This window comes from Augochlora pura, chromosome 9, assembly GCF_028453695.1.
Source record: "Augochlora pura isolate Apur16 chromosome 9, APUR_v2.2.1, whole genome shotgun sequence".
In the NCBI taxonomy this organism is placed as follows: domain Eukaryota; kingdom Metazoa; phylum Arthropoda; class Insecta; order Hymenoptera; family Halictidae; genus Augochlora; species Augochlora pura.
Window position 1 is genome coordinate 11,179,463 of NC_135780.1, and position 23,491 is coordinate 11,202,953.

Sequence of the window (23,491 nt, forward strand, 5' to 3'; positions counted from 1 at the left end):
ATTTTTTTTAGTTCTCATTCGTAGTACATGTTTCGCGTCCCAAACAACAAGAGGGCGCTCCATAAAAGTGTAGAAAATGTCGTATTATAGTTAATAAAATTGTTAAGTATTCAAGAACATTTCCTTCTGTAAATGACAGAATAAAAATGATTTCTTCAACGTTATTTAATTTATGAGAGAATATATATTTGTTAAACATCGTTTTCTATCAAATGATATTTCAAGCGTTGCCGCGCTTTCGTGTTTGCGCCATCTGACAGTCAAATAACGGCATTATTAATAATTTAAATGTTTCATTATAGGTAGTGCCACAGGTTATCGTTCATTGCATTCTATAAAAAAAAATGAAATGTTAATGAAAAACATCGCGACCGATAATTTGTTGATGCATACAGTATCAGTTATACGCTAGTAAATATCACAATAAAAAAAAAAAAGACTAACCAGTGGAAATAGGTAGCAAATAGTTTGCAAATATTTCTGAATCAATTCATATAGAAGATCTGGAATTAAACAGACGTTTGTTTACTCTTTCAAAGGTTGCGTTAAACTTCAAACGAGACAAAACTTCGTCGGACGTTTCGAAAGAATTTGCTATACTGACTTTTAAACTGTTAGATATGTTATACGTAGTTTATTATAGAGTTCTTGGTTGCCAGAGCGGGATGAACGAAAATTTATCTGCTGTCAAATAAGTATGTATGATTTAATGTCAGTACAACTCGTGCATAACCTTACTTTTGAACATTTTACTTTTCGCAGGTTTACTTATAGGAATATTGATAACAATAAAATCGTAGAGCTCGTGCTGTCAACAAATTTGAAGAATGTCGTGTACACTCGTACAACAGTTTGTTCAAAGACTTAAATCCAGAAATGAAGAGGCACGTAATAAAGCAGCCAGAGATTTATGTCTCTATGTTAAAACGGAATTGCGGGAAGCGTCGCAGGAAGAAATTACAGCGTTTATGGATGAATTCAACCATCATATATTCGAAATGGTATCCGGATCCGATGTAAATGAGAAAAAGGGTGGTATACTAGCCATAGTTTGCCTTATCGGCGCAGATGTAGGAAACATCAACACGCGAACCATAAGGTTTGCAAACTACTTAAGAAATTTATTACCTTCCAATGATGTGGGTGTTATGGAACTGGCTGCTAAAACTGTCGGAAAGTTGGCGTTAGTTTCAGGTACTTATACAGCAGAATATGTAGAATTTGAAGTCAAACGTGCCTTTGAATGGCTAGGTGGAGATAGACACGAAGGCAAAAGACACGCCGCTGCTCTTGTATTAAGAGAACTTGCTGTTTCTATGCCAACATATTTTTTTCAACAAGTCACTCCTTTTTTTGAACTTATATTTAACGCTGTACGCGATCCAAAACCTGTGATAAGGGAAGGTGCTGTAGAAGCATTGCGCGCCGCGTTGGTTGTTACCGCGCAGAGGGAAACCGCAAAACAGATGCACAAATCTCAATGGTATAAACAGTGCTATGATGAAATATTTGCCGGATTCGAGGAAGTATATACCAAGGAAAGAGGAGTAAATAGGGATGACAGAATACATGGTTCATTATTAATATTAAATGAATTACTTAGATGCAGTAACGTCCAATGGGAAAGAAATTACGAAGCTTTAATGGAAAGATTGAACTGCTCTACTCAACAGAATGAAAACGATATATTGTCGCTGATGCCGCGCCTGAAAACTACCATAGTATCAAAATGGTCGAGTTGTTCTCAAAACTTATCAAATTCTCAACAAACGTTGTATCCGGCTCATGAATCGGCGGTTTGTCGTTGCTTGATGCAAGAGAGACTAGAAGATATTTATAATGATGTAATGAATCAGAGAATGTCTAGAAATCTACACATTCAACACGCTTTGATGATGTTGTTGCCAAGGCTTGCTGCGTTCAATAAGGAGAAGTTTACACGCGATCATTTAAGAGAATCGCTGGCTTACTTGCTGTTAACACTACGTAGCAGAGAAAAGGATAGGTATGCTGCATTCACCACGATCGGATTTATAGCGGTTGCGGTAGAAGATGCAATTAATCCTTATCTTTCGAAAATTATGGAGGTGATCAAGAACTTATTGCCGTCTAAAGATACGTCTACCAAGAAGCGTAGTATATCTTTGGAACCTGCAGTCTTTGTGTGCATAACTTTGCTTGGACATGCCGTAAAACAAGTCATAGCTGCGGATGTGAGGGACTTGCTTGAATCCATGTTAACAACTGGATTAAGTCCAATTCTCACAACTTCCCTCAGAGAATTAGCTCATAGCGTACCATCGTTGAAACCTGACATATCTCAAGGGCTCTTGAGGATGCTATCTCAGGTGTTGATGCAGAAACCATTGAGGCATCCTGGTGCACCATGGACTACAACTAGTCCGATATCTGCAGTACCGACGGAAGTGGACATTCCTTCAACGGTACTGGCATTAAAAACACTTGGAACGTTCAACTTCGATGGTAATCCACTTTTACAATTCGTACGGCGATGCGCGGACCATTTTCTTACGTTTGAGCAAGCAGAAGTCCGACTGGAAGCTGTGAGAACATGTTCCAGGTTGTTAAGATTGGCATTGAACCAACCCGGTCCCACGGTAACAAATACCGTCTCCACTGTTCTTGGAAAATTGTTGGTTGTAGGTATAACAGACACGGATCCTGACGTGAGATTGTGGGTTTTAGCTTCCCTCGACGATTCCTTCGACATTCACTTGGCACAAGCGGAAAATCTGTCTGCGTTATTTATTGCTATGAACGACGAAATGTTCGAAATCAGAGAATTAGCGATCCGCACGATCGGGAGGCTGAGCACTATGAATCCCGCTTACGTAATGCCTTCTTTGCGCAAGACACTTATACAGTTTTTGACAGAGTTGGAGCATTCTGGTATGGGACGTAACAAGGAGCAGGCTGCCCGCATGCTGGATCATTTGGTCGTTAGTGCACCAAGACTTATAAGACCATACATGGAACCTATTTTGAAGGTTCTTGTTCCTAAGTTAAAAGAACCCGAATCGAATCCCGGAGTAATTTTAGCTGTACTGCGTGCTATTGGTGATTTGGCTGAGGTTAATGGTGCTGAGATGCAACAATGGATGCCAGAACTTCTCTCAATATTGCTTGAAATGTTAGTAGATGCCAGCTCCCCAGAAAAGAGAGGGGTAGCCTTATGGGTTCTAGGTCAGCTGGTCGGAAGTACAGGACACGTTGTAAAACCATACATGCAATATCCTTCGTTACTGGATGTGCTGATAAACTTTTTGAAAACCGAACAGCAACCTATTATTAGGAGAGAAACTATAAGGGTGCTTGGATTGTTAGGTGCTTTAGACCCATACAAACATAAAATGAACCTCGGTCAAATAGATTCTCAACTGGACACACTTACATCTATGGCCGATACCAAAAGCGAAACCGAGAACACACAAGATTTAACTACCAGCGAGATGCTAGTAAATATGTCCTCATCCACCTTAGAAGAGTACTACCCAGCGATTGCCATAGCTACGCTTATGAGAATCATTCGTGATCCAACGTTGTCTCAACACCATACCATGGTGGTACAGGCAGTAACTTTTATATTTAAAAGTTTGGGGATCAAGTGTGTACCGTATATCTCTCAGGTAATGCCCAGTTTTCTGAACGTTGTTCGTACTGCCGACGTTAACTTCCGCGAATACCTGTTTCAACAATTGGCTATTCTAATAGCCATCGTAAAGCAGCACATTAGAAATTATTTAGACGACATATTTAACTTGATCAAAGAATTCTGGACCGTGAACAGCCCACTGCAAAGCACGTTGATCCTTCTGGTCGAGCATATTGCAGTCGCTTTGGGTGCAGAGTTCAAGATCTATTTGCCGCAATTGATGCCGCAGATATTAAGAGTATTGACGCACGACACTAGCAAAGACAGATCCGTTACGGTGAAGCTTCTTCAAGCTCTCCAGAAATTTGGAAACAATCTCGACAATTATTTGCATCTCGTTTTACCGCCGATAGTGAAACTGTTCCATGCAACAGACTGTCCGATAACCGTGAACAAAGTAGCTCTGGAAACCATCGATCACCTTGCAGATACATTGGATTTCACGGACTTTGCATCCAGAATCGTACATCCCCTGGTGCGGACTCTCGACCAATGTCCAGAGCTACGGAGCACAGCGATGGACACGTTGTGCGCACTGGTGATTCAGTTAGGAAAAAAGTATCAGATTTTTATACCTCTGGTACAGAAAATCATGACCAAGCATAAGATCATCAATTCGCGTTACGATGTGCTAATCGACAAAATTTTGACAGAGACTACCGTGGCCGACGGTGAAGATTTTCTGTTGATGAGGCATCGGCATTCAAGAAACAAGAATCGCGACTTGTCCCTGACCTCCTCGGACACAACCACCATAAAGAGATTGCATGTAACCGCCTCGAATCTTCAAAAGGCTTGGACAGCGACGAGAAGAGTTTCAAAGGATGATTGGCTAGAGTGGCTGAGGAGCTTGTCGATCGGTTTGCTCAAAGAATCACCATCGCCAGCGCTTAGATCCTGTTGGGCTCTAGCGCAAACTTATTCTCAATTACCTAGGGACTTGTTCAACGCGGCGTTCGTTTCTTGTTGGACCGAATTGGACGAAACTTACAGAGCCGAGTTAATACAAACGTTGCAGCAAGCGTTGATGGTTCCAGACTTGCCAGAAATCACGCAAACGATTCTGAATCTGGCGGAATTTATGGAACATTGTGATAAAGGGCCGTTACCATTGGACAATAAAATTTTAGGAGAACGAGCGATGCACTGTAGAGCTTATGCAAAGGCTCTGCATTACAAGGAGGACGAATTTCACAAAAGCAGAAACAGCAATGTGTTCGAGTCGTTGATCTCCATCAACAATAAGTTGCAGCAGAAGGAGGCTGCGGAAGGTCTTCTGGAGTACGTGATGAACCAGAACAATCAACAAGATCTGAAAGTACAGGTGCGATGGTACGAGAAGCTGCATAATTGGGACAAAGCGTTGCAATTGTACAGAGAAAGATTGGAGGGAGATCCTACAGACGTTGAATCCTCTTTAGGCGAGATGCGCTGTTTAGAAGCTCTGGGAGAATGGGGACAACTACACGACGTCGCCACCAAATACTGGACGAACCAGAGCGACGAGACTAAGCAGAGAATGTCTAGAATGGCGGCGGCTGCGGCATGGGGTTTAAGCCAATGGGAGAGTATGGAAAAATATGTTTCTTTGATACCAAAAGACACTCAGGATGGTGCATTCTATAGGGCTGTATTAGCGATTCACGATGAACAATACAACGTTGCTCATCAGCTTATCGACAGCGCCAGAGATCTGTTGGACACAGAACTGACCGCTATGGCAGGCGAGAGCTATCAGCGAGCTTACAACGCTATGGTGGAAGTACAAAAGTTGGCGGAATTGGAAGAAGTGATACAATTCAAATTAGTCCCAGAAAGAAGATCGACCATCAAGTCCATGTGGTGGGAAAGACTTCAAGGTGGCCAACGAATAGTCGAGGACTGGCAAAAGATAATCCAGGTGCATACGTTGGTAATTTCACCACAGGACGACATGTACACCTGGCTGAAGTATGCAAGTCTTTGCAGAAAGAGCGGCAGCTTGATGTTGTGTCACAAAACCTTGGTAATGTTGCTTGGTGTGGATCCGTCGTTAACTCCTGACCAGCCGTTGCCAACGACTCATCCCCAGGTGACATTCGCTTACTGCAAGCACATGTGGGTTGCTAATAAAAGGGAGGAAGCATATGGTCAGCTTCAGAAGTTCGTGCAGACGTCTCGGCAGGCGACAGCAGTGTCCGTGACGAATCAAGAGGACGAGAAGCAGCAAGAAGCTAGAAAGAGACTGTTGGCTCGGTGTTACCTGAAACTAGGCGAGTGGTTGGAAGCGCTGCAAGGTATAAACGAACACTCTATACCAGCTGTGCTGTCTTACTATGCCGCGGCTACGGAACATGACCCAACCTGGTACAAAGCATGGCACGCGTTTGCGTATACTAACTTTGAGACTGTCTTATTCTACAAACATCAACAAGGAGAATCCAATGCAGAGACTGGTCCTGGAAATGCGACACGAAACAATCTTTCTAGCTCGCAGTACATATCAAAATTCACTGTACCAGCTGTAGAAGGATTCTTCAGGTCGATCAATCTCTCCCATGGCAACTCATTACAAGATACTCTTCGGTTGTTGACATTATGGTTCGACTATGGCCAGTGGCCAGAAGTGTACGAAGCTATTGTAGAAGGAATCAGATTGATTGAGATCAACACTTGGTTGCAAGTAATTCCTCAGCTCATAGCAAGAATAGATACTCCAAGAGCTCTGGTCGGTCGTTGTATACATCATCTTCTGATAGATATTGGAAAAGCACATCCTCAAGCACTGATATATCCGCTGACTGTGGCTTCGAAGAGCGCTAGCCAGGCTCGGAAAACCGCTGCAAATAGGATCTTAAGGAGTATGTGTGAACATAGCCCGACTTTGGTGCAACAGGCGATGATGGCCAGCGACGAACTGATCAGGGTTGCAATCCTTTGGCATGAGTTGTGGCATGAAGGCTTAGAAGAAGCTAGTAGACTATACTTTGGGGAGAGTAATTTCACAGGAATGCTCGAAACATTGGATCCCTTGCACGCGATGCTAGAAAGGGGACCACAAACTTTGAAAGAAACGTCATTCAATCAAGCTTACGGTAGAGATCTAATGGAAGCAAAAGAGTGGTGTCAAAAATACAAAGCGTCGTGTAATTCTCGGGATATAAATCAAGCCTGGGACTTGTATTATCATGTTTTCAGAAGAATATCTAGACAGCTGCCCACATTGACTAGTTTAGAGCTTCAGTATGTTAGTCCAAAGCTGCTCCTTTGCAGAGACTTGGAACTAGCTGTACCTGGAAGTTATAGTCCTGGACAACCAGTAGTCAGAATAGCGAGCATACATAGTTCTATGCAAGTGATAACAAGTAAACAGCGACCGCGAAAGTTATGTATAAAAGGTAAATACCCTAGCCTTTTCTATATTTAAGCAATTTAATGTGAAAACAATAATCCATGGTCTTTCAATTTTGTAGGAAGCAACGGTAAAGATTATATGTTCCTACTGAAAGGACACGAGGACCTTAGACAGGATGAACGTGTTATGCAATTATTTGGTCTAGTCAATACCCTCCTGTTACATGATCCAGACACATTTAGAAGAAACCTCACTATCCAGGTAAGCGAAGATGGACAGAATTTATAGTTCAAGATAACTGTTTTCTTTTATTTCCAGAGGTATGCTGTAATTCCGTTATCGACGAACAGTGGACTCATCGGATGGGTACCACATTGTGATACGTTGCACACGCTGATCCGAGACTATAGGGAAAAGAAGAAGATATTACTTAACATAGAGCACAAAATAATGTTAAGGGTAAGCACCTAGATGAATATTTATGTTTTGAAGGACTCCAATAAATTACCTAATTTCCAGATGGCTCCAGGTTACGATCACCTTGAGCTTATACAAAAGGTTGAAGTGTTCGAACATGCGCTGGAGCATACTCACGGCGACGATTTGTCGCGATTAGTTTGGTTAAAATCGCCATCAAGCGAAGTATGGTTTGATCGTAGGACAAACTACACCAGATCCCTCGCTGTGATGTCAATGGTGGGATACATTCTTGGTTTAGGAGATCGACATCCATCGAACCTGATGTTGGATCGTCTTAGCGGAAAGATATTGCACATCGACTTTGGAGATTGTTTTGAGGTTGCTATGACACGTGAAAAATTCCCGGAAAAGATACCGTTCAGGTTGACACGTATGTTGATCAACGCGATGGAAGTCACTGGAATTGAGGGCACATACCGAAGAACGTGCGAATCAGTGATGTCGGTGTTGCATCGTAACAAAGACAGTTTGATGGCAGTTTTAGAGGCTTTTGTCTACGATCCTCTTCTGAACTGGAGATTAATGGATAACGTAACACTAAAGAGCAAACGATCCGATGCACAAGGAATGAGTGCCAACAGCAATCAAGAACATGGTGACACATTGGACTCCCTTACCGCCACGTTACCAAAGAAAGGAGTACCGTGTAGTATCGAAAATGGAGGTAAGTTTGTTACTGCATGGCACTACTTTCTATGAACAAATTTAAATGACGAACGTGTCCGAATAGGTGATACCAATCAACCAGAAGCGCTGAATAAAAAAGCTCTTACTATCATAACTAGAGTCAGAGACAAATTAACAGGACGCGACTTCTCTCACGAAGAAACATTGAACATCCAACGACAAGTTGATCTTTTAATTCAACAGGCTACCAACACTGAGAATTTATGCCAGTGTTATATCGGATGGTAACTGAATTGTTTTAATTAATTCTAAGAAATCAAAGTATTTAATTTGTATAATTGTTTTATGTTAATTATGTTTGATTGCAGGTGTCCATTTTGGTAAATGTAAGAAAACTACACTCCTAAGCCCGTGTGTAACATAAGTATCCATAAAGATATTGGATGTGTACTATCCTTTGCATTTTTATTGTTAAGAAATACTCACGATCGAAATCATAATGTTCGGACACTATTGTACACGTATATGCGTAGTTCGAAGACAACGACGTAAGTTACATTTTCAAAAAATTTCATGTGCACCTCGATCAAGGTATAGAAGGCAGTGTTTGCGTTTCCAAAAGGAAAAATGTGTTAAAACAATTTTTTCGTTTTAATATAAAGCTTGCAATAATGTAAAAGCTGAATGTATATGATACACTTGTATAAAAAAACACGTGATTTTTGTTGTCTTATCTCCAAACTACATATATGCACATTATATTATTACATCGATTGTACATACTATTCATGTTACTCATGCTTTCTAAGTATAATGTATATTAGAAAATGGCGTATCTTAGAAACTGTATGATAATCGACTACTGCTATAAAATACAGTTTTTTTCAATGTAAACATAAAAGAGCTGCTCTAAGGAATAAGATTCGGTATAGTTACATATACTTGTACATTTCGATCGTTCAAATTATACATATAATCCCGTTAGAGATAAATTTATACAAGGTAATGATAAATTTAAGACACGATTCTAATACACTGAAAATAATTATCTCCTCACATACATTAAGATAGAATACAAACCATATAGAATATATAAGCTAAGATGGAGTACATAAAAATTATTTCAGCAATTATTAGTATTTAGTTTTTTGCATTATTAAGCTTAAATGCATAAGGCAATAAATTGCTTACTGTAAGTTTTAATACATTTTTCATTTCAGGAGTTGACATATAAATTGGTATGTCACCAAATTCTGCAATAGCTTGTCTGCAGAAACCACATGGAGTAACAAAATTATTGTGTATCTTATCAGCTCCTACAGCCAATGCTTTGAAATTCCTGTTTCCCTCTGACACTGCATTCCCAATTGCTACCCTTTCAGCACATGTTCCCACAGGATAGGATGCATTCTCAATGTTACACCCTGTAGAAATGGTCCCATTGCTGCACAAGATTGCAGCTCCAATTTTTATTTTACTATATGGAGAGTAAGAATGTTCACGGACTGCTATACTCTTCTTGATCAGAGATTGAATATCTGGTTCTGGAACGTTTACGAAATGCTATTATTTGTACATCGGCACGTAAACCTGCTAATGAAATGAAAAAAAAAGATGTATGGAAACTTATCTGTATATGTTGGATACATATTCTGATGAAATATTATGCTGTTATATTACGAAATCGATTTGCGATAGATGCTTCAAAATGAATGATTAAGCACACATAAAAAGAAACAGTTGTAATGGTAATCGTTCAATTTTGCGGCGCAAAAATATTAAAAAATCGAGCTTACCTAGGTCTGAGAAAAGAATGATTTCGTTCGTGTTCATTCTCGGTAAAATAGTGAAATTGTATTTCTTGCGAAACTTAGGTGTGAGAAACTTCACAAGTAGAAAGAAGTATTATTATGTACAAAGTGGTGTCAGGGATTCTACTTGAGCGGCGCAGAGAGGAACGGAGGGTGCTAGTGAGTGATGGGATTGGTTGAGCCAATGGATTGTCCTTGGAATCCATTCGTATGATCCAATCACATTTGTAAGGTATTCTTTCTACCACTCGAAACACAATCTCTAACCTTGATAAATGTTTACATTCGTATATCTTGTCTACATTGATAACACAAAAAGGTTCTCCACGATCCTAACCTAACATTTCGCACTACGAGTGTCATCATCAACGATAACGTAACACATCTCGATGCATGTATATGAATTGAACGCGTGTACGCCGAATGTATAAGGAAGTGTTTCGCAACTCGTGCTATTTGATTGAATTCTGTACATCGATATGGTGATATTCAATTATGTAATTGTGCAAACGACTTTCAAAATCACATATCCTATTTTTTATTGTAAAACAATAACAATGTCGAGCTACAACATCCGATAATGTTGTTTTGTTGCTTGTCCGGCCACGGAATAATGAACAGCATAATTTTTACTGTAAGAGAACATCTGTAACTTAGTTGCACGATATTCGATTTTTCATACTGTACATATTAAATGAGTCATTGTTACTAAACATTCAATCATTGGCAATCTTTTCTCGTTACGTTCTTTTATACCCTCTATTCTACTGCGCCTGCACCAGTGCGCAGACATTTAAGAAAAGGAGAGATCAGCGAACGGGTAAGAAAGAAACAAAGTCAAACAATTTTTCATGACCAGTGTTCGCACGACGTCTTATTCCACTGTTTAGCTGTACGTATCGTCTTTCAAGCGTTCGTATCAATATCCATGTCATGTCACATTCTTTCCTTTTCTTTAACAATTATGTCTTTACAACCAATCGTGAGCTAGCATTGCTACAAGTTACAGTGATAAGCTTCTAGCCAATCAAAGCGAAGAGAAAACAGTTTCTTCTACTTTCGAGCGTATCTCTAGACCCCGAGATGTTAAAGAGCGTTCACCGTATGAACGACGCCTGATCGAATGCAACCGTTAGACACACGTGTAAGTTGATCATGGTGTAGTTACCGCCATTGATGCGAGGGAGCGTTCCGGCTCCAGTTGCTCAGCTGTTTTGAAGAATCGGCGCAGCCTGGCAGCGATTGTCCGTGGAACAGCGTGGAATCGCTACTTTCACGTCCAAACGCAAACAGATGTGGAGTGACTGTCCAAATTTTTGACATATCTCGTCCAGTATTCTCCGGAAAACGGCGAGCACCGTTTTTTTCCTTTTTTTTCCACTGGACTTCCGCGGTACGGTGAAAGAGCACGATTTACGGATAGTGTCGGAGGTTAGAGGGTCCGAAAAGGAAAACAAGAGATCGCCATGAGCGAGTTGAGCCAGGAGGAAGTAAGTACCAAGTAACACCGTCCTCAATCATTGTTCGATAATGAGTTTTGTTGTTGTCGTTCGAGTCAATCCCTCGATTTTCGTTTCACCTTTTGCACCGTCGTTGTCGTAACCTACGCGATAAAACCATTCGCTGAAACGCAGTCACGAGAACGACAACACAATCAAAAATAAAAGAGAAAAAAGAAACATTTCGTTTGACTGCAATGACTTTAACCGTAAATTAACAGACGTTTTATTGATGTGCCGCTCTTAAAGTAATTATGTAACAATAACAAATTATTGTTGATTTTTAATTTATAACGTTAGCACCAAACAGCAGGTGATATTCTCTTTCTTTGTTATTAACTGGAGCATGTATCCACTTGGTTGCAACAGTATTTTTTTGTTTAATAATTTTCTATCCATGCAGAGGTATGCCATATATAACATGCAGAAGATATAGCTATTAGAATAATTTTTTCTCAATGTTATAAATTACCTTATTGCTATTATGTCATTCTTTGTGTAGCCTTTGTCTTTGTTACAAATATAGTTAAGCTTTATTCCAGTTGTACAGTCCTCTTTTTTCATTTTGTTATTCGTGTTACTAGTGGATTCATTATATAATATTTATTGTATTGAATATTGTAGAATTGCTCTAAAAGTTACACAGTTCTTTTATTAGCAATTATAGTCCCTTTGAGCAAGTTGTACCATTTATATTTTAATCATAGATGAGGAGAAGGAGAATGGCCCGGTTAGCAGGCTTGGATAACATAAGCTCGGCCACTACGTCTAATCACAATAGTGGTCCAGTTTCCCCAAGTACTCCGGGTCCTTCAAAAGCATTCACAGGACAGATGATATCTCCTTCGAATCGACAACAGTTTCAAAATCCAGAAGTAGCAATGGAAGTAGAAGAAAATTTTTATAAACAATGTGTGTCTGGAGTCGATGTGGATTCCGGTATTGAGAATATGGAGGTGGAAGAATCTGACAGAAGAGACACAAAATCAAGATCACGTGTAAGCATTATACTTTAATGTAGAAACAGAAATTCACTTATAATCAGAATGATTACTATGACATTAATTTGTTATTTAGACCACCAGTTCCAGCACAGAGGTAACCACAGAGCAAATACATTCTGTGGTCTCGCGGGTATTATGCATATCATTTAAGGAGCCAGCAGAGGGCACTATATTCCTTCCACAAACAACATCACAAATATCCATACAGAAAGTTGTTGATGCTACAGAGATCATCAGTCAGGCATTAATGGAGGTTTTGTGTATGTTCACACGAGGAGAGGACCCCTTAAAAGAAATCAATGTGGAAAGCTCATCGGATAGAGAAGATAGTCCTAATAGTCAAACGAGTCCTTTATTAAGCCCAGTCGGGACACTTTGTCGTTGTGATATTTGTTGTAAATCGTCTCAGCCTACGAGTCTCACTTATTTATTAGATTGTTATTCAAGAGTTGCTGTCGAGGAACGAAATCACCCAAAGGTATAATATGCTTTTTATGATGAAATCACTTAGTCATGATATAGTAACCAATGATAAAATAATACCGTTTCCGATTCAAACAGAAATCCAGTATCCCGCCACTCTCCGATGTATTAGCTGTTTTGAGAGCACAATGTGTTCAGTACTCCACTTTGGTGCTACAAGGTCTAGTGGGCATTCCTCAGTCTTCGACGTCTCACCCTTTGTCCATGACACTACTTTTGTATCCAGTGCTATCACAGAGTCTACCGCGGGGCTACTTACATGAGCTGGTAGCAAGGACACACACAAATCCTGTAGTGTTTAATAAAATTTTTACTCCGCTGCTACAAGGATTGTACATGTACATGCAGCAGGCAAGTTTGGTGGGTAACACACACCGAAGACCGATAGAAGCATTGGAGGAGCTGATAGAGATTCGTTGCGGACCGACTAGCAATGTACGTCCGATCTGTCGTTTGATCACGAATCAAGTTCAATTCTTGCCGGACATTATGACTCAGGCAGCAGGCAGAGAACTCACTATAACATCTTTTTTGGGACCGTTCCTATCTGTGTCCGTATTCGCCGAGGACCAACCGAACGTGGCCGAGAAGTTTTTCAGTGGTAATCCATTTGTCGATAAGTCCATGAACTTAACATTACAGCAAGAGTTGGAAAGCACCAGAACGTCGCTCCATAAAATGCTCCACGCGATTCTTGCGAACAGCAACTGTCGTGACAGCATGCTAACGTACTTAGCAACATTATTGCGCCATAATGAGAAGCGTGCACAAATACAAACGGAGGAATTCTCCCTTGCTGGAGATGGTTTCATGTTGAACTTGCTGTCGGTTCTGCAAATGCTTTCTGTAAAGATTAAATTAGACACAGTGGATACTCTGTATCCGTTTCACCCGTCGAGTTTCGTTGAAATAAAAAACGATACAAGGCTGAAGCTTTCATCCCAAGAGGTGGTTGAATGGTTGAAACACTTGGAGAGGACCCATAAGTGGGTCGAACCAAAATTCCCAACTCAATGTTGGTTTCTCACGTTGCATTGTCATCATATAGCATTGTTACCAGCCTTACAGAAGTATCAAAGGAAGCTGAGAACACTGCGTGATGTGCAGAAGATGCTTGCTGACCTACAGGCAACCGAGCCGCAATGGAAAGACGCGCCCTTTGCTGGACGCAATAAAGAATTAATCAAACGATACAACGAACAATTAAAACAGTTGGGTAAATCAAAATCGTGCACCGACGCTGGATTAATCGATCCCGTCTTATTGAGAAGGTGCTTGCATTTTTATATTTCTGTGGCGGAGGTTCTGTTGAGTCTATTGACTCAGACCACACCGGGAAATTCCCTTCCCGAACTTCCTCTGTCGCAAGAGGTTCCACAAAAGTTCACAGCGCTACCAGAGTGGTACGTTGAAGATATTGCAGAATTTTTATTGTTTACCCTGCAGTAAGTATCGTTTTGTAATATAAGCTGCTGGTCCGTGTTGTATGCAATTATTATGATTCGCTATCTTTTATAGATTTAGTCCTGGTGTAATAACCAATAACATGGATAATTCGCTCATTACGTGGTTACTTGTCGTAGTATGTACTCCACATTGTATACGGAATCCGTATTTAATAGCAAAAATTATTGAAGTGCTATTTGTGATAAATCCGAGTGTTCAGGTAATTCTCGTCTATATGTATATGGTATCCATTTACATACTTTGAACGATCTAATTGTCTTAAAACATAATTTATTGTTTCAGGGACGAACCGAGTCGCTGCACGATCAAGTTATGGCTCATCCTATATCGAAAACACTATTGGCATCGTATCTTATGAAATTCTATACTGACGTCGAGACGACTGGTTCTAGCTCCGAGTTTTACGACAAATTCTCGATCCGTTATCACATTAGTTTAATTTTGAAGTCCATGTGGGATAGTCCGGTGCACAGGGAATCGATCATCAACGAGAGCAATAATGGCAAGCAATTCGTCAAGTTCATTAACATGTTGATGAATGACACCACGTTTTTACTAGATGAAAGTTTAGAATCCTTGAAACGTATACACGAGATCCAAGAGCTAATGTCTGACCAGAAAGCGTGGGCGGCACTGTCACACGAACAGCAACATTCGCGCATGAAACAATTAACGGCGGACGAGAGACAAGCAAGGTCGTATCTTACTCTAGCCAAAGAAACTGTGGCCATGTTTCATTATCTGACGGTGGACATCACTGAACCGTTTCTACGTCCAGAATTGGTGGGAAGATTATGTGCCATGTTGAACTTTAACTTACAACAATTGTGTGGCCCCAAATGTAAAAATCTGAAGGTACGGAATCCACAGAAATACGGATGGGAGCCCAGAGCTTTACTTAGTCAATTAGTCGATATATATTTGCATCTCGACTGCGACAACTTTGCAGCTGCTTTGGCTAGCGATGAGGTAACTTTATCACTCTTTTTCGTAGCAAGTAATAGAAGCTTTTTCTGCTACAATAAATATTTACAATTACAGCGCTCTTTCTGTAAAGAGTTGTTCACCGATGCAGCGAATAGATTGCAGAGGTCAGTAATTAAAACCACGACAGAAATAGAAAGATTTATAGCTCTCGCTGAACGGGCTGCAGTAATTGCCAGAGATAATCGTGCTCGGGACGAGGACTATGGCGACGCACCGGAAGAATTTCGAGATCCGCTCATGGATACTCTCATGGAAGAACCTGTTAAACTACCGTCTGGTATAGTTATGGATAAAGCAGTGATCATCAGACACCTTCTGAATAGTTCTACAGACCCCTTCAGTAGACAACCTCTTAGCGAAGATATGCTTATGCCAAGTGAGTACAAAGGATTTCATTGGGTTAAAAATAAACGTGACCGAAATAATTTATATTCGATTGGCTACATGTTATACGAGCGACTATGTGCTCTCAAAAAAATTTTAAATACCACATCTGTCCCATATTTGTACGAAGGTTTGAAAATTGTTTAATTGTCTAATACAAGAGATTGCCAATATTAGCTGAATAAATCGATGGCTGTGTTTCCAATTGCTCGTTTGAGTATATATTGTCTTTGAAAAGATGTTGAAATCGATATTGTTAGTATTGCTGTAAAAAATAATATGACATGGAACAGAGGGAATATCTCCTATCTTAAAGGTAGAGATTGTTTGCATTTATAATTCTTAAATATGTTTTAGTGCACGAGTTAAAAGAAAGGATATCAACATGGAAACAACAAAAGAAAAAGTCGACAAATATATAAATTATGATTGAACTGTGACGTCTGCTTCACAATATCAGCTGACGTTGTTACTAAAGAATACATACCACCAGCCTACGAATGAATTATTCTTGTGTGGTAAATGAATATAGTGCAATGATCTCGCTACTGTGCAAATAATTGCGCTCAATAAATCTACGGTTTTTATACATTAAAAAAACAAACGTTAAACAGACTGCAGCTAGGTAACTGCCATCAATCGCTACTCCAACAAATAATATCTGTAAACGAATTTGTAAATAATAGTCGACCGAGACCGGGTTGGCTCATCTTCCCCTCAGAGAAATTAAAATCTGATTCGTAAAACTTAGCATCGGCTCATTTGTATCGGTGCATGTGTCTACGAGTGAAAAAGAAACGGTTAAAAAGCATATCCTGCATTCAATTTTTGACAAAATACAAAGTTAAACAGCATAGACATTAGGAAATAATTGAAGTTTTTCTCAGATTTTGCTGTGAACTCAATACATCTATGCAAATAAGGGACAATATTGTCCGATACGAAATTTTTGCTTGCCAGGTTTGTATGAAAATGGTTTTGATGAAGTAAGAGGAAATTCATTTACAGCAATTACGAATTCCTTTCTGAAGATGTACATGATAAATGTATCATGCATATTCGTTCAATAAATTTCATGATTAAATATACGCATATGCATCTATGTATATAATAATGTCATTTGAAACTGTTCCATCCATTGAAGTATTTTTCGTTATGTAAAAGAGTACTTTTTTAATAACTCGAATCTTGGATCTGATGAAATTTTTCTTTCTCATATGAATAATTCGGACGCTGGTATCTCAAAAATGTTAAATTGTTTTGGTGACTCATAAAGGAATTTTTTTCTCTGAGCTTTTTGCATTTTTTGACTATTTAAATACGCGTATTGAAATTACGTATGTGTGTGTATATACATGTATCGTTTGTAAAACAAGAAAATTATAACATTCCGAAAATTTGAAAAATGTATACCGAAAATTTAAAGATATTATTATATTCAATAATTCAACGCATTTACAAAATTATACTTTCGCGTTCAATTTCAACTGTAAATCATTTACATCCCATAAACTTGTCATTAAATATTATTGACTACTGCTACAATTTTGAAGACATTAAAGTATATTGCATCGTAATTGTAAATATGAAGGACAAAAACAAATATTTCCCAATGTATGAGTTATTGTGCATGAAGTATCAGTATAGTATAAAAATAAAATTACCAGTTAACTTGTTCAATCAACATTAAACATTGTCATATTTCATCGTTATAAATTCTTTACTTATTATTTGCAACTAGAATATGTATATTATCTATTGTGTCCTTATTTCTCGAATCACGATCATAATAGTTTTCTAACTTTGATTTATTATGTAATGATGATGTTTAATTTGTCAGGAGAATAGATAAAGCGTGAGGTATTCAATAAAATTTATTATTAAGTATTACAAAATTAAACAGTCACTGCAATATCCTATATGTGTAAATAATTTTAGTTCTCTCTCTCTTTCTCTCTCATATATGCTACTAACAAACAACATTTTATGTATTATTAAAGAAACTATGAATAGCTCATCTTTTGGAAGATATTCCAAATCATGTTTGTAAATATTACGATTAATGTAAATTACCCAAATTAAAAGATTTATGAAACTAAACGTTTTTCGATAAATTAAACTTAAGTAACTAATATGTAGCATGTAATAATAATAATCGATTTCGTATTAATTGTAAATGATATGAAAATGTATTATTGAAATTATACAGGTTTTTTTAAAACTATTCTTATGATATCATAAATATAGATTTATGTCCCACTGCGGTTTTTACCAAGTAGTTTCATTTGCATTTGTTTTCGCAGAAATTTTCCTCTTCCAAGTCCCAATGCACTATATACAGATTCAGTATCTTCAACAGCTGAATCTTCATTGCATTCTGTCATCATAGCTTCAGGAAAGCCACGGGGTGGTCTTAAATTTTCTTTTTTATAGATATGTCTATTGGTTCTAAAATTAAATAGAAAATTAGTAAAAGTATACATTTAAAAGTACATTCAAAAAATTTGAAAAATAGTTTATATATACAGCGGTAAGTCAGTGTTATTATTTGAAATACTGTCATCATCTACTAAGTTGCTGCTAGTATTTGGTTCGAAATCCCAATTTTCTGTATCATCAACTGTACTAGAAATCTCTGAGGGCATTGGAAATGTAATACATCCATGATTTTTTGGGTCTGTGAAACAAGACATATTAATCTTAATGGTTAGTCAGTAGTTGATTAATTGGGAATGCAAAATTAAGTATAGACAAAGGATACCTATATACATGTCAGACTGCACTACATTACGTGAGGGACAAGTGATAATGTGTTCTTCAAATTCTTCTTGAAACAGACGATGAGTTGCATCATAAGGACACATAACTTTATAATTATCAGGATAATTCTATAATAATATTTCAATATATATCATTGCTATGATAATAATAAAAATTATATTGAATTTGATAACTAATACATTGAGATGAATGTACGCACCTTTTCACATTTAACAATGTGCTTTTGAATACGAGACTTAGCAATTAAATGACTCTTATTATAAGGGCATATTACGACTGGATCAATTAATGCACAGTACCTATACATTTCTCTTTATTTTCAATGTATCTTATAATATTCAAATAGAAAATATATCTTTAACAAGATACCTATTTGAACAGAACCACCTGTTTGTGGAAGCGTCACTTAAAAAGCGTCGTCTTTGTTTGAGCTTTAAAGTTTGACTTGAATCTGAATCAATCGAGAATCAAAATTTCCAAGTTTTGTTATGTGATAAATCGACCTTTTAACATGTATCGATAATACAGTTTGTGTAGTATACATATTGTCTAACTTCATATCAAACTGTAGAGGATTTTTAATAGCGGGACTTTGAAATGTTGAGTCACATCCAATAAATATATCATAATGGATGGAAAATAATAATGCAAATCTATGTTGATAAAAAAATCATTTATTAAATCATTAGCTATAAAAACTCATTTCTTTTTCATCTATACTTATTTCTTTTTTTTCGTTTATCGAGACTACATACTACCCAAATATATGATAGAAATAATCGGTATTAATAAAGTATCTGCGTTTACCAGAGTCATAAATAATTACATTACATTTCGTATAGATTACTTCCATCGTGTTATGAACATTTTAATTCAGGTGGTTTTTGCATTTACAAATAAAATACATCTTTTTATACACAGTAAATAAAACACAAGCAGCATCAAAATCCATCTTCTTTCCCTATTATTTTTTTCTTCTATAATATCCTTCAATGTAATTGCATACTGTATCTTTTAGAAAACGGTACACGGTACGAGTTCGCTATCATAGACAGAGCTAAATTAATAACTTCTAATTGTCACAGCATCGATTCTTCGTCTGCATTATAGAACAATGAAGCGGTACTTGATCGGATAATTAGCGTCGAAACTTATTGTCTTATTTTGTAAATTTATCAACTTATAAAATGTAAAAACTTTGTGTTCAGGTATGTTATGTTTCCAAGATTACAAAACATTTTAGGATATGCATACAGTTTCGTACGAATAATACTACTTAAAATTCTAAATGATTAGGTAAATTATATGTATATACATACATATCTATGCATATATATACATATACAAAGTGGTTTACGCAATTGTTCCAAATGGTAATTCCGCTATTAATGCACTTACGAGAAAATGCTAAAACCATTAAAAGAAAACGTTATTAAAAATGTTTACAACTTAATGGAGATACACTTCAGTTTCTTATTCAATAAAGACATTTTTGAAAATATCTCTAGATTAATAATCTTTTTGCCATGATACACTAATAATTTTTTACATAGAATGAATAGAGGAATCGAGTTGTGTAATAAAAGATATGCATTTCCATTTAAAAAAATTATGTAAGTGTCAAGTGCACGTGCACAGACACATTTACAAAAACATCTAAGGACCTATAGATGTAGTACTCTTCGATTTATCCATTTTTCTTCCTCTGATATTCTTTTGTAAATGCATTAATAATAGAGTTATGACCCAGAACAATCATGTAGATCATTCTGTATATAAACATATTTAAATAAGTATATGTTTGAAATTCGCATTTATGTTCACACCTAGTTTAGGTGCTAAATATTATGCTTATTACACATATCAGAAATACAAGTACAAATTCAGATCCTAAATAATGCAGGCACTTTGTACATATGAAGGATCATCACATTAGTGAAAAGTTGTATCTAAATGTGTATTGTATTAGAAAAACTTAATTGTATGCTACACTAACTCAGTAACAAATTCTGTAATGTACATAGTAATGCTTGCACAAGAGAGGCAAATAAATTAGATTTTTATAGATTAGAAAAAACAAAACTAAACAGTCTCACATTCGCATATTAGATGATCCACAACAATCCATTTGAGAATAATTGAAACTTAATATTATGCCATGGATTGGTTTATCAGCTGCTTATCAGTTGCTTGAACTATGAAGTTTTCTTTTGAACAATGATACAAGATATATGTACATTACACATAAGGTAGAGGATCGACGAGTAAGCACGCGATAACGTACAAAATGCCCAGAAACATATTTAGTTTAGCTGTCTGTTTAGGCACACTTTGAATCATATGTGGACTTCGAAATTGCTTTTCTATTTTAAAGGCAGTCGGCAGAGTAACGACCGGTAAAAGAAACCAAACCGAATATCTTAGCGCGAGCACAACAAATGTTATGTACGGTGTGAATAATAAAAAAGCGTACAAAACGTGAGATACAGTGTGACCTATTAATATGGCTAAAGTTACTATTCCTGCCTTTTTGTCACTCTCCAAATCTCGAGTGTTATTACTATGTAGAATAGCTTCTGTATTTAATGCAAGAGGTATAGCATAGTATATTGTCCCTAATTCAAAATAACCAGTCTGAGCCATGAATGCAAAAAGAACTGATATAGGGCCGAATATGACCAAAATAAGAACATCACCCAACGCTATGTACTTAAATCCTATACCTCCTGTGTAAAGAAATGAGAAGGACAAACCACCAAAGTACACCAAAGCTAAATGCTCCATTTTTGCAGGAGATATAATCGTCAACAAAACAAAACCCAAACATCCTATTGCATATAACAGTGCACCTAATGAAACTAATTCATCTTTTGATAAAATTTGATCCACTAATATTCTATCATCACTTTTTCTACTGTCCACTCCCTTTATGTAATCGAAAAAAGTATTTACTACATTACCAGCTCCATGCACACAAAACACTGTATATAAAGTAAGAACAAATGATATCCAACTAAAGTTTGTCAATCCTATTAATCGGTATGCAAGTACAGATCCCAGAAGTGTTGGCATTAATGAAGCGCTTAATGACCATGGTCGTACAGCTAGAAAGTAGGAAGATAACTTCATCAATGGTGAATTCAATGTTGATGACGATTTTGATGAACACTTTGTGTTATTTGACATCGATCTTTGTTCAATTTCGTTGGTAGAAACCCGAACACCATTGGACGTCATACTTTAAACTATGCTGCAAGTAAAACACAGTTTATTATTATTATATCATTTATTTGATGTAACAATTTTATTTTCAGCTTGATTTTGTTTACAACCTAAATATCGAATGTGCTTCTTATGTTTTAGTACATGTGAATCCAAACTTATATAATAGAAAAGCACTATTTGCAAGGTACATTTTTTCATGATAATAACAATAATATATAATTGATGCGCCGCTTGGAAATAATATTCAATGCAATAAAGGTGACAATATAAATATGTCGAAAAAATTATTGAAATTAATACGTTTATTCGAGTGGTATGTAACACCGTTCTCAATCACGAATTTTTTATGTTTGCCATAACATGTAGCGATGCAGAAAGACTAATGTCATGTGATAAACAATTCCGAAAATTTTTGACTGTAACGAAAATACTGTATCATTAAGGATGAGCTTACCTACTGCTCGTTCAAAATAAAGAAAGTTCGAGTTTCAGGTTAGAATTTCTATCATCATGAAAACTTCGAAATTTTTCCGGACGAACAATTGTCACGTAGTTTCCATTCGAACTTTGTGTACGAAAAAGAACTTCGGATGTTCTTCTTGTATACGTTAAATGTAACGGTGACGTGTTTTCATTAATTTGCACGTGGCGCTCTCTGAAATATTTCTTTCCTTTTTCGTGTGGTTAATAGCACTATTAACGTTCGTTGCTTTGTCAAAATAACTACAATGCGAAATGTTCCTAATTAGTTATGCGAACCTCTGGTCAGTTATCCATTCTTTCGACTTTACTCCGTGACTTTGGAAAATTCAACACTACACACGCGAATGTTTCTTTTATCCTTATTAATTATTTTATCAAGCCTCTCCTTTAACATTTCGTGTACAGGGTATTTGACAACAGGTGGGAATAAACTTAAAGGGTGATTCTCCATGACAATAGAAGAAGAAAACTGAGGATGATAAAATACCAATTTCAACTTGGTTTTCAAAATATTAAACAATTAAAGTTGTCTGTTCCGTTTCTAGTCTCTATCTCTCTCACGCGCTAACCTGACATACGCTCTCCGCTATACGTGGGTGTTCATAATTCGAAGATTCAACTACAACTTATTTTCATATTTATGTAACTCGGTTACACGTGTAGATGATCTTGTATCTTGGTCGAATCAATAATTACGTATTTTTTGATAAATTTTATGTATATTCTTCATATGTAACTTGAAAGCAGTTATTTTTCACGATTCTATACATGACACTACTCAGTTGTTTACCACATTTTTATAAGCATATTCTTCAAAGAATGTTAACTACAAATGTGGATCTTTCCATTGCACCCAATTAAATAATATCTGATCTAAATTAATTGCCAGGAGCTGTGTATCTAGTTAATGTCTTTGAAATAGGGATACCAATTCTCTTTCAAACAACCAAGTCTTTTTCAAAGATCGATATTTTTATTTACGATTTTCGATCTTTCAAATCGATTTCTAATCCTTGAAACGATTCGAAGATCGAGCTCGAACGACTTATTGTCCATCGATGCATAGTTTTCATATATAAATTATCGAATGTTGGATTTTCTTAAAGAAATAATAGAAAATTTTCTCCTTCTCTGGTTAGCTTTTGTTTTAGAGTGAAATGTAAATTCAATACTGAGATCTTAGTTTAAGTCGATAATCCTACCTGCCATGGACTGACAGACTGGTTGTTTTTAGTTCTCATACGCAACGGGCA

The 23,491-nt window shown here is 37.1% G+C and overlaps 6 protein-coding genes across 6 annotated transcripts in view; 2 read left to right on the plus strand and 4 right to left on the minus strand.

Annotated features, from left to right (window-relative positions):
• Positions 1-23,491, minus strand: part of LOC144474801 (26S proteasome non-ATPase regulatory subunit 6) — a 262,460-nt gene that overhangs the window by 237,415 nt on the left and 1,554 nt on the right. The window lies entirely within an intron of this gene.
• Positions 370-8,623, plus strand: Tor (serine/threonine-protein kinase Tor). The gene is made up of 8 exons (XM_078190983.1): positions 370-456; positions 540-695; positions 763-7,050; positions 7,126-7,268; positions 7,326-7,466; positions 7,527-8,151; positions 8,218-8,398; positions 8,483-8,623. The coding sequence occupies exons 3-8, from the start codon at positions 828-830 to the stop codon at positions 8,496-8,498; spliced, it is 7,329 nt and encodes a 2,442-aa protein (XP_078047109.1). The 5' UTR covers positions 370-456; positions 540-695; positions 763-827; the 3' UTR covers positions 8,499-8,623.
• On the minus strand, positions 9,140-10,824 carry LOC144475267 (cytidine deaminase). Its single transcript, XM_078190988.1, has 2 exons — positions 9,911-10,824; positions 9,140-9,658 (listed from the first exon to the last, which is right to left on the minus strand). Exons 1-2 carry the CDS (start codon positions 9,945-9,947, stop codon positions 9,255-9,257), a joined length of 441 nt encoding a protein of 146 aa, XP_078047114.1. The 5' UTR covers positions 9,948-10,824; the 3' UTR covers positions 9,140-9,254.
• On the plus strand, positions 11,115-17,617 carry Ube4b (Ubiquitination factor E4B). The gene is made up of 8 exons (XM_078190984.1): positions 11,115-11,415; positions 12,132-12,422; positions 12,502-12,906; positions 12,990-14,356; positions 14,430-14,577; positions 14,661-15,347; positions 15,420-15,741; positions 16,107-17,617. The coding sequence occupies exons 1-8, from the start codon at positions 11,392-11,394 to the stop codon at positions 16,169-16,171; spliced, it is 3,309 nt and encodes a 1,102-aa protein (XP_078047110.1). The 5' UTR covers positions 11,115-11,391; the 3' UTR covers positions 16,172-17,617.
• LOC144475266 (uncharacterized) lies at positions 17,611-19,035 on the minus strand. Its single transcript, XM_078190986.1, has 4 exons — positions 18,730-19,035; positions 18,511-18,637; positions 18,276-18,426; positions 17,611-18,197 (listed from the first exon to the last, which is right to left on the minus strand). The coding sequence occupies exons 1-4, from the start codon at positions 18,835-18,837 to the stop codon at positions 17,999-18,001; spliced, it is 585 nt and encodes a 194-aa protein (XP_078047112.1). The 5' UTR covers positions 18,838-19,035; the 3' UTR covers positions 17,611-17,998.
• Positions 19,187-22,803, minus strand: Heix (UbiA prenyltransferase domain-containing heix). Its single transcript, XM_078190985.1, has 2 exons — positions 22,210-22,803; positions 19,187-21,780 (listed from the first exon to the last, which is right to left on the minus strand). The coding sequence occupies exon 2, from the start codon at positions 21,765-21,767 to the stop codon at positions 20,769-20,771; it is 999 nt and encodes a 332-aa protein (XP_078047111.1). The 5' UTR covers positions 21,768-21,780; positions 22,210-22,803; the 3' UTR covers positions 19,187-20,768.

Excerpts from the sequence above, each read along its gene's own strand:
- Tor (XM_078190983.1), top strand. The coding sequence starts at position 828 with ATGTCGTGTACACTCGTACAACAGTTTGTTCAAAGACTTAAATCCAGA. Across the intron at positions 7,051-7,125 it reads GCGAAAGTTATGTATAAAAG|GAAGCAACGGTAAAGATTAT; the intron begins GTAAATACCCTA and ends TCAATTTTGTAG. Across the intron at positions 8,152-8,217 it reads GTGTAGTATCGAAAATGGAG|GTGATACCAATCAACCAGAA; the intron begins GTAAGTTTGTTA and ends GTGTCCGAATAG.
- LOC144475267 (XM_078190988.1), bottom strand. The coding sequence starts at position 9,947 with ATGAACACGAACGAAATCATTCTTTTCTCAGACCTAG. Across the intron at positions 9,659-9,910 it reads CATTCTTTTCTCAGACCTAG|AACCAGATATTCAATCTCTG; the intron begins GTAAGCTCGATT and ends TAAACGTTCCAG.
- Ube4b (XM_078190984.1), top strand. The coding sequence starts at position 11,392 with ATGAGCGAGTTGAGCCAGGAGGAA. Across the intron at positions 15,348-15,419 it reads CTGCTTTGGCTAGCGATGAG|CGCTCTTTCTGTAAAGAGTT; the intron begins GTAACTTTATCA and ends TTACAATTACAG. Across the intron at positions 15,742-16,106 it reads CGAAGATATGCTTATGCCAA|TGCACGAGTTAAAAGAAAGG; the intron begins GTGAGTACAAAG and ends AATATGTTTTAG.
- LOC144475266 (XM_078190986.1), bottom strand. The coding sequence starts at position 18,837 with ATGTATAGGTACTGTGCATTAATTGATCCAGTCGTAATATGCCCTTAT. Across the intron at positions 18,638-18,729 it reads ACATTGTTAAATGTGAAAAG|AATTATCCTGATAATTATAA; the intron begins GTGCGTACATTC and ends ATATTATTATAG. Across the intron at positions 18,198-18,275 it reads AATAACACTGACTTACCGCT|AACCAATAGACATATCTATA; the intron begins GTATATATAAAC and ends ATTTAATTTTAG.
- Heix (XM_078190985.1), bottom strand. The coding sequence starts at position 21,767 with ATGACGTCCAATGGTGTTCGGGTTTCTACCAACGAAATTGAACAAAGA.